Below are 11,018 nucleotides of genomic sequence, written 5' to 3'. Positions count from 1 at the left end.
GTATATTGACAGAAATCTGGTAATCAGTGGGAGGGGTGGGGGTTGGACCAGACGTCACTAGACACCTAGTCCTGTAGTGATAATCTCCTGCTGATGAAACACTGAATTCATTGAAAAAACAACACAGCCTAGTAAGTGCCACGTCACTTGAATCAGGTTCTCTTCCGCTACATCATAAAACCTGCGGACAGGTTCCCTTTAAGATGCTGATGACCCCTTCAAGGGGTTTATGTATGGTCTGTTACCATGAAGACACTCTGGTCTGTGTAGGAGCTATAGCCAAAACAAAAAACAGTGGATATTTTTATTCCAGACTATTTGAAAAGTTGCTTTATTATAGATTAACTGGGATAATATAAAAGCCTTTAAGAGCATTGCCCAGGTTTAACAGCAAATAGGAATTCTTCAGTTCTTCCAAACCAGAAGGTTTGTTAAAATTTCTCGGTTATCTCTTATTTTATCTTTGGGCAACAACTAAATAGTAACTACTGTTGTGGCTTCCACGGAGGCCATCGCTCAGCTTTCTTCCTAGTTATTTAGTAATATATCTATCAGTCTCATTCTGATACAAGTGCTTCTCACTAAATTTGAATATGATCAAAGAGTTAATTTATTTCAGTTCTTCAATACAAAAAGTGAAACTCATATATTATATAGAATCATTATATGTGAAAAGAAAAGAAAGGGCGCATGTGTAGACTCACAGGGCTATTTAATTAATTTAAAAAGTGCCAGTACACTCACCTGTGATGGTTGTGTACGTCTACACAACCAAGATTAAGCGTCTGATTAATGAGGTTCCGGGTCGCCTCTATTTGTAGTACCGTCCTGTCGGTGTTTGCCTCGCAACTCCGTGCTCCTCAAGTGGTCACACGATCCTGCCGGACCAGATACCACGTCACCGCAGGTCCTCAGTAGTTTAACCCGGTGGCTGGATAACCGCAGGTCCTCACACATCCACATAGACCAGGCTGCTCCTGCCGCTTTGGCTCCGAATGGAGATATTTCACAAGTAAACAATGGTGCAGCGGTCTCAGGGAGCGCCAAAGGAATACTGGACAATATAATAGATGGCAACCGACTTTTATTCTTCCTCCAATACCACTGCCACAACGCGTTTCAACGGTCTTAGGTTAATTGGTTAAGAATGCATTATATGGAGTTTTTCAATGAAAGGGTTAATTGATTACAACACGTGGTCTAAATTATGTAAAATACCACCCCTTTATAAAGCTGTCATTGTAACATTCCCCTTTACCCCACCTGATGAAGACGGCTTAGACCGTTGAAACGCGTTGTGGCAGTGGTATTGGAGGAAGAATAAAAGTCAGTTGCCATCTATTATATTGTCCAGTATTCCTTTGGCGCTCCCTGAGACCGCTGCACCATTGTTTACTTATAGAATCATTATAAGCAGAGTGATCTATTTCAAGTGTTTATTTCTGTTAATGTTGATGATTATGGCTTACAGCCAATGAAAACACAAAAGTCATTATCTCAGTAAATTGGAATAATTAGCAAAACACACCTGCAAAGTCTTCCTAAGCATTTAAAAAGGTCCCTTAGTCTGTTTCAGTAGGCTCCACAATCATGGGGAAGACTGCTGACTTGACAGATGTCCAGCCATAATCAACATTAACAGAAATATAATATAACATATGAGTTTCACTTTTTGCATTGAAGAAATGAAATAAATTAACTTTTTGATCATATTGTTATTTTGTGAGAAGCACCTGTATATGTGCCCTCTGGAAACTATGTGGTTTAAAATGTTGGTTGCCAGGAAGTGGATAAAAAGAACTTAAAAAAATCTCATACAGTACGTACTAATTTTTATTTTTACGAAAACTTGCTTTCTTGTTTGGCCAGTTTAGATTGAGTTATGCAGCCAGCTATTGCAGGGGGTTAAGTTTATGAGACATCATGCCCCATAGGACATAGGGAAGTAAAGATGTGTCCACCCTTACCTCTACTTTAATTTGGTTAAGGGTATGAATTTCTCAATGAAAATTCTCAAACAATATCACAACATGCCATAAAATCCATAACAGGGAGCAATTTACAGTACAACCACTGGGTGGCTATACATGGCACACATGGAATAAATATCTCCAGACAGAGCCTCACCATTTTTTAAAAAAAATTTAAGCTTGTAGTCTCACACTACCACATCTTGTGATATGCAGAGACAAGAGCAAAGGTAATAGAGGTGAACCATCCACCCCTACAAGATAGGAAAGCCACTAAAAAGTGCTTAAAGGATAACCGTACTGTCAAGTAACTTTAGAAAAAGTTTTTGTGTGTGCAACACTTTGTCCATTATAAGACTTGTAATCCTGCATTTTCACCAGCTTTTCCCTCTGCAGGATTTAGGTTTTAATTTGCAATGGACTGAGCCAGTGGCAGGACATTATTTGCTATGTCGTCTCCCTTGCACAGCACACAGGGATGGATTTCTGCTCTTCACTCCTTAGCACACAGAGACAAACAGTAGCAACATGGAGGACAATACATAGCAATACTAAGCTGTGTAGATGTGATTCCAGCTCTGAGGTAAGGGAAAAGACTTGTCAGAAAATTCAGCATGATCTCTCTGTGTCTGTCTCTGCTTGTTTCCTCACTCTGCTCCTCATTACTCCTCCCCTCTCCATAGAGTATAATGGGCTGTGTAACATGACACCGTAATGATGCAAGACTTGAGAAGTTTTGTTTTTTTTTCCCCCCCAGAGTGGATGAGTTTAGGAGGTAGCTGAGAGGAAAGAAGTGGCTCATAAGTGGGGCAGGAAGCAGATTTCTGATGAGAGATATTACACAGTTTCTTATATTAAATGGTACTGCTGATTTAAATAAAGTTTGTTCAAATTACAGTTCACATTTAAGGAAGACGCTATTGATATCATGTGCAGAACTTGGAAGGGTTCCTAAGATTGAACAACAACCACTTAAAGCAGCAATAAAAAAAAAAAAAATCACAATAGTTATCTGTTTATATCAGTTTATTTCCACCATTATTTGTTACACAGTTGAAAACAGAAAAAAAAAATCAGCTTATCCTAAAATGAATTTAATTTTATGCTCAATTTTTCAATTTTTTTTTTACCCTTTGGCCAATATGACCTTTAATGTATCCTTCAAAAAAATGTAAAAATATACATTTATAGTAAAATTCATATAAAACCTCTCCCCTAATTATTGCAGTTTTAAGTCCCTTACACATTAGTCAAGGCCACATTAAATAAAACGAATCACACTTGTACAAACGGAACGGAAAGACCAGTTGCTTGAAATAAGAAATAACATAGAAAAAGTCCCTTTAATATATGATTTAGGTAAGAGCAATAAAATAAACTAGAATGTAATAAATAAAGGCAAATAAATGCAAACAGATTGGTAATATTTAGTGATGAGCGAGCATGCTCGTTACTTGAGAATTATGAGCATGCGCGGGTGTTTTCCGAGGATTTTCGGTGTGCAAGAATGTTATGTTTGAGTCACCTTGTGCATGATTTGAGAGTGTTTGACAGCTTTAATACATGTGAGGAATGACTGTTTCTTAGGCATTCCTCACATGTATTAAAGCTGTCAAACAGTCGCAAATCATGCACACACAGTAACTCAAACATAACATTCGAACACGCTGCAAATACTCGGCGAGCACCCGAGCATGCTCGCCAAAAGGGTTAACAGAACATACTCGCTCATCACTAGTGATATTTCTCATGATTCAATGAGTAATTATTGCTGCAGAGCACAACATAAAAAAAAACAGATTCTGGTATTCTAACTATTGTAGGGACATGACACAGACAATCTCTCTGTAGTGTCCTTTTATTCTATTTGCCATGCACAGCCCCATCAATCACTGCATAGGGCATAAGCGTGTCCTTTTTCCTAGAATGATCCTTTAATGGGAAGGCATCATAAAAAATAACCTATTGTTTAAATAGGGTATTTTTCATATCAGTATCTTTAAGAAATTTTTTTAGAAAATTGAAAAATTCATACTGTCCAAAAAGCCCAATACCAGACTAATACTTCCTGTTCTGTAAAGAAGATTTTTCAGCAGTCTCATCATCATCACAGACAGGTTAATGACAGGCAACGCCTCTATATACAGTGGGTAACACAAGATCCATCAGTCACCATAGATGTCAGAGCTCACCTCCACCCCCTTCCCAACACAAAAATCTTTGCCCAGATCAAAGCATGCCAAGAAAATACTTCAATAGAAGTCAATGAGTCAGAGCCAGTCTATTGCAGCCTATGTTCATGTGGTTGCTGAAAAGCGAAGTAAATATGATTAGGCCTAGTGGCCAGTATGAAAATTGCATGTTTATTAAAAGATTTAAAAAAATATATGGATCTGGGATAAAATCAACGTGTATAACTGATAATAAAAGTAGGTCGTTCATTGGTGACCATGTGGCCTTATTTGAAGGCCATTAAAAAGAATTTCTAATTTTTAATAATGACAAAAGTGGAGCCCGCTGGTTATCTATTTGCAGCAGCAGCTTAATATCAAGAGCTATAAGCTTCAGAGCTCCTGGTTGATGAGCCATTCCAACGGATGCTTGTTAATGAGTCAGGGAAAGGTGTCCACAATGCATCCTATATTAGATCATCAAAAGTCCCCATAGCGGAGCTTCTTGGACCTCTGTGTGTATTACATTGGGTATTAGCAGCATGGGCATGCATATAGGATTGACCGAGATTCACAGAACCCTCAATTTGCCTGTTGCGACATCATACGAGCGTCACATACCGAAACATGACATCATCGGATCTACTAATCTGAATAGCCAACGAGGAGGTAACAACGTTTGCGGGGCTCTGGTTTAAAGGCCATGAACTATCAATATGGCTGATAGATCAGGGTCGTATGAATCATTTTGCTCAACTCTACATGCATACCACGGTTTACACCTTGAAAGGGAACCCGTCATTTCCCAAAAAGCTAGTAACCTGCAGATATAGTGTTAATAGTGTTTCACTGCTATCCGGCCTCCTTACTGAAAGCATGGCTACCCTGAGAAAATTAACTTTATTCCTCCCGGGAGCCGCCGGCTTTCAGTCATAGAGACGCAGCCAGGAGCAACTCCGCCTCTATGACTGAAAGCCGGCTGCTCCTGGGATGAAGAGAATTAATTTTCTTCCGATAGCCGGACTTTCAATGAGGCACCCGGACAGCATTGTAAAACAGATTAACCCCATGTCTGCAGATTATTAATATTTGGGGGACATAACAGTTTCGCTTTAAGCGACTGTGAGAACCATGGATCAGGAACCTTCCATGCTATCCACGTTTTCCCAATCCTACTATATTCATGGGTATTGTTAGTGATACGGCTCTTACCACTGCAACCCAAGAACAAAACTGGCTAATGCTCGTACCATACTTACCAACCGGGGACAAGAAAGAGGGTGAATCCTTCTGTTCAGGGATAGAGATGGCAATAGAAAGAAAGTGGTTATGGACTGATATGTTTGCCAGACTAGTAAATTGAGGTTAAGTTCATCTTGAGCCTAATAGGTCAGAGGTTGAGATTTTAAAGGGATTGGCCATTTTCAGGAAAGTGTACCCCATACGTTGTAAAATACCTAAAATAAGCTGAGTAGTTGGTCACTTTCCCCGGATCCATCAACAGCCGCCCGCCGCTGCTCCGGTTTCAGTGTTTTGGCTGCAGCAGGGACAACATTTCATTAAAGCTCACATCACCACTTTAGCAAATAGCTCAGCTCTGTGTCTGTGCAAGGAAGATGGTACGAGCCGCTGGACTCAGTGATCGGCTACAGCAGTGATGGATACTGTCAACATGATGTCACTAGTGCATCCAAAACACCGAGACCGGATCTGCAGCTGGGAGCCATCACTGGACCTAAGGAGGGCAAGTCTAGGTATTTTACATCACATGATGTTCACCTTCCTTAAAGTGGACAACTTAACACAAACTAAGTGCAGACGAGAGGGGCAGCGAGCCAACCCCCAATTCTATAGAATTAAAATTAAAAAAAAGTCCTCGAAAACAATCACAAAACTTAAGAAAGTCTCAGCTCACAATGGGAACGCATGACACAAATTTTTAAAAAATGAGACAAAATACAGCAAACTCACAAACAATAAAACAAATCTTCCATGATAATCTTATCGGAAGGCGTTTAAATCCTAAAAAATAAATGTCATTGCCAATTATTTTGGAACAGAGATTTTAGAAGGTCTAATAGTAAGAATAAACACAGACATTGATATTTCTGCTATAACCTTTACCGGCAGCTTCAACGTGACCTTAAAATAATTCAATAACCAGCAATTTAGAAATCCAGAAATCAAGTTACCGCATCATCATTAAAGAAATAGGATTATATATTTGCCATTTTAGTTTCTAAGAAAAATATTTAAAGAAACATTTTACAGTATATGAAGCCTTAAAGGGGCTGTCTGGGCTAAATACGTTACTGCCATAGTCCCATGCTGCCATCTCCATGAATGCGGGACAGGTCGTTTCGTGGTTAGTGCCAGCAACGGAAGTGAGAACGATCCCTTGTTACAGGACCACTGCGACCTGTGATTGGTGGCAGCGGCAAAGTGACTTGAACACGGTTCCATCAGAAAAACATCTGACAACGAGTTGCACCACTGCAGACAATCACAGCTCGTCCTGTGAGGACAATCACTTCCGACGGAGACCAAAGAGAAATCTGCTCTGTATCCAGTTGAGATAGGAGATTTAGCTATTTTCAGAGATTCCAAGCCCCCTGAATCAACATTGTATTTAGCCCCTTTAAATTTACCATTTGGTGATTTATTATAGACAATTGTAGACACTCATACCAACAAGATGAATATAATATCCTGGGAGTCATAAGATGAATAAACTGCAGTGAATGCAGTAAAATTCCACCAAATTCAGCACTTAATTCACTTAATCTGGCAATATGGATGGGATGCCGAGTGCTTTTGGCAGAACTGTCCCTTGCAAGTCCCATAGACCGGTGCCCATGAGTGGCAATTGGTGTTCCATAGAATTTGATGTTCATGCGTGGCAATAGCTTCATCCAAACAGGGCATTTCAGTGCCCCATTCTTAGGATCAGTGAGGACCTCCAATGATCATTAGGTTATCACATATCCTACAAGTCAAGTCAGTGTTCCCAACCCCAGTCCTGAAGAGCCACCAACAGATCATGTTTTTGGTATTTCCTTAGAATTGCACAGGCGATGGCCATCCTAAGGAAATCCTGGAAATATGATCTGTTGGAGGCTCTTGAGAACCGGAGTTGATGGAACACTGCTATAAAGTGATAATTTGCCAATGCTGGATTCAAATATCCGAGTCTTACGGTCTGAATACGGCCATGAATGCTTAAGACTGGCTGCGGATCTCCTGACATGAACTCCACAGCCACATAGGCGTATATGAGACTATTGAGTTCGGGTTAGGAGATCTTCTGTTGGCCTAGAAATCCAGTTCTGTACTCGGCCCGTGAAATAGGATTGGTTGGGACAGCCCCTTTAACTTTAAAGATGTCTTCTTGGATTTTTCCCTCATCTTAATTTACCTCCTTTATTTTGTGGTTCTCACTAATTTCCACTGTGCAGCAAGATTTCCAAAGGAATCTACCCAAGTTATCGCGCGTAGGGCTTTAATGAGGCCATAAACCAGACACTGCAAATAGTGACCATACAGTGCATGGACAAACAAGTGTGGCATTTTTATTTAATGGCTCACAGAGGACTCACCTCTGTTACATGTCTTAATGTGACATCTGAAAAAAGGTAGTCTGGATGAGGCAACCCTTTAAAAATCTATTTTTATTTTTTTTGCCTCAATTCTTCTAATAACCCAGGTTACTATTAGCTCCACCGTATAGAGATATTAAAGGATTTGTTCAGAATTAATAAAACATTGCTGCTTTCTTTCAGAAACAGCGCCACCCCTGACCATAGCGTGATATTGCAGCCCAGCTGCGCTCCCTTTTCCATGGGGCTTCATTGCAATATGGCAAAACAACCCATGGCCAGGGGTGCGGCAGTTTCTGAAATAAAGCAGCCATGTTTTTCTCATCTTGGACAATCCCTTTAATGCATTCCAATTTGGATGAAGGCACAGACCCTAAGAATTTTTTATAACACATTTAATAACTAGTGATGAGTGGAAGTGCTCGTTACTCGACTTTGTCGAGGGTGCCCGGGTATGCACAGAGTAGCGCGGGTGCTCGAGTGAGAAGTTCGAGTTCCCGCGGTCGCATGTTTCATGGCTGTTAGACACCCAAAAAACATGCAGGGATTGCCTCACAAACATGGGCAATCCCCACATGTTTTGTCAATGTCTAACAGCCGCGAAATATGAGGTCGCGGCGATGCAAACATCTCACTCGAGCACCCGCGCTACTCTGTGCATACCCGAGCACCCTCAACAAAGTCGAGTAACGAGCACTTGCGCTCATCACTATTAATGTCCCCTAAAACATTGGATAAAAAAAACAGAGTTAAATAACACAACCATCTAATATCTAAGCTAGACAGAAAAAAAAAGCCAATGACAAACACAAATTTAAAAAATGAACGACAAACAGTTCTGTGCGTCCCTGAGTCAGATCACCACAATGATGTATATCCAAAACAGTCAAGTGTCAGCGCATTAATAAAGCTGCTGCAATTAGCCAAGAGGGTACAATTATATACTGGTTTTAAAGGAGTTTGTAACAAAGAGGAGTCCGCAGTCTTTTCTGGATGGGATTTCAAGCCCCTACAAAAGCGTCCAAGAGAAGTGTATGCAAAAAGTACAGTTAGTAGAACAGACTTCATTGGACAATAGCACTATAGACCCTACCGCTACTTACAAGAAAAACTTTCTGAAAGTGAAAAGTTGGCAGTGTTTATAGCTTCCCATTAAATATCAAATTAAATATAAGGTCGTTATCAAATATAAAAAAAATACATTAAAAATGGAAAAGCCTGGTGTTCTTAAACTATTTAAAAAAAAAAACATTTTAGTGAAGACCAGAATTCTATAAGGAATCACAATTCTGGAGCCCCTTTTCCGGGTGTTCGGTCCTTCTGTTACTCCTAGAAATTTATGGATAAGCAATTGGGTGGAATAATACAGGTGCGAGTCTCTACACAGTCAGACGGCCGTATAAATGGGACAAAGACCTAAACTAAGTGCACGGACTGGCCGGCGGCTCTCCCGACCTGAGTGTGACAACTGCATAGAAATATATTGAATGGTCACGCTCCGATTGGGAGAGCCAGCGGCCAGTTCAAGCATTGTGTTACGATTTATACGGCCATCTGCCTGCTCCATAACATTGTCTAAGCACAGCTGAAACTGTCAAATGATGCAGAGCAAGGGTGCACAGCTCCAGTCCTCAGAGCCAACAAAAGGTCATGTTTTCAGGATTTCCTTAGCATCCCACAAGGTGAAGGAATCATCACCTCTGCAGGTGATTAAATTATCACCTGTGCAATACTAAGGAAATCCTGAAAACATGCCCTGTTGTTGGCCCTTGAGGAGTGGAGTTGGGCACCCCAGCTGTAGATACAACTCTCAACTGGTAACATCCTGGTACAAGTTTTTTCATAACAGAGGAATGAGAGAAGCTAGAGTTCTAAAAAAAAATGCCCCAAAATTGTTACATTATGTGAAATACAATTAATTTACTAAATTCCATTAAAAAGGGGCTTGTACCATAAATTGAACAGCATAGGTGACAACTTACTGACCCCAAACCGGCCCATAAATGGGAATTCACCACTTGAATGGAGCGATGGTCTCATATATGCACTAACTATTGTCTAGGGACAATCAAACAATCAGATTATCTCCGTGGAGTTTCCCTAAAAAGAACAACTCTGATCATTTTGTACTAGAATACAGATCTTAAAAACAGCAGGAAGGATATTCCTTAAATCCCTTCTTTTTTTTTAATTTTAGTAAGACCCCAATTGGCGATCCCTCCATTCCTATGTGGTGCTTAGCTATTGCGTATCACAAACCATCTAGAACAGAGTATCAAAAAGTTGTGGAGTGTGAGAAAGTTTAGCCACCAGTTGATACAATGTAGAAACCATATTGTAACAGTAAATACAAAGCCTTTACAATGTCGAGGTAAGGAACACATATTTACACTGTATAAAGGCCCAGAAATAACATTTTTGAGTGCAGTTTTCATTAAGGCAAGTTCCCCCTTTTTTTGCTGAGGTGCATATGATTTTAATAGCCCGTGGTGTTTGGACTCGGAGCACGTCATCCGGTCTGTACTCTATGCTGCCATTGTAAACACTACGAGACCCCACTTGACCGATTAACAACTATCATGTAAACACACAGAGAGGAAAAAAAAAAAATAAAGTACAAAATAAAAGATTTAAAAACATTCTTTGGCATCTGCAGTCGACACAACGTTCGGAGTGTTCTTTCCTCTGTAACACGATGTCAGCTGCGACTGCAGGAAACGTTACAGTGTATCCTCCTATCACAGTGTTAAAGAGAAAGTGTTAATAGTTTTCTTAATTGCCTTGTCGGAAAATCCATTGTTGAAAAGGGTCTGAAGGGTTACAAGGGACGAGGCTTGGATTAGGGCCATTTCCAGTCAGGCACATATTATATGCAACACTGAAGAGGAGCTGATCCTGGAAAGAGAGGACGGAAGAAACATGAACCTTTATTGGCATCGCGCTGGGACTGACTTCCACTTCTAAAATACACTATAATGTCTAACCATCGCTCCTATTACGCAACGAGTCTGCTCAGCCATGTCGCTCCCCATGATAATGTCTGTGACGCGCTGTGGAATATGATGGCGCTATAGAAGTAAACTAAATAAAATACTCCGTGTGTCTCAGGGAGTCACACAGGACAGATATTCTCTAAGTGATCAGGCAAAACCTCCATTTTTATCCATCAGTAACCACGTCAATACTGAGAAACAACAAGGAATGTTGGTATTAAATATAGAACAACATGATAAAAATAAAATAACATTTTTTTTACAATACAAATTACTGTCCTGGGTAAC

At 40.2% G+C, this 11,018-nt stretch overlaps 1 protein-coding gene across 2 annotated transcripts in view; it reads right to left on the bottom strand.

Moving 5' to 3' along the window:
- Nucleotides 1–2,978: 2,978 nt before the first annotated feature.
- The window catches only part of LOC141161750 (polypeptide N-acetylgalactosaminyltransferase 3-like), an 89,615-nt gene continuing 81,575 nt past the window's right edge, over nucleotides 2,979–11,018 (bottom strand). For both annotated transcript variants that reach the window (XM_073647020.1, XM_073647021.1), the window contains exon 11: nucleotides 2,979–10,632. In XM_073647020.1, coding sequence (XP_073503121.1) covers nucleotides 10,510–10,632 — 123 coding nt within the window. In that variant the 3' untranslated portion in view covers nucleotides 2,979–10,509. The remainder of the gene's footprint in view (nucleotides 10,633–11,018) is intronic.

This window comes from Phyllobates terribilis, unplaced genomic scaffold, assembly GCF_046119375.1.
Source record: "Phyllobates terribilis strain yellow unplaced genomic scaffold, ASM4611937v1 Scaffold_9__5_contigs__length_417890890, whole genome shotgun sequence".
In the NCBI taxonomy this organism is placed as follows: Eukaryota; Metazoa; Chordata; class Amphibia; order Anura; family Dendrobatidae; genus Phyllobates; species Phyllobates terribilis.
The sequence above is the reverse complement of the archived record's forward strand: the minus strand, read 5'-3'. Positions and strand labels throughout refer to the sequence as shown.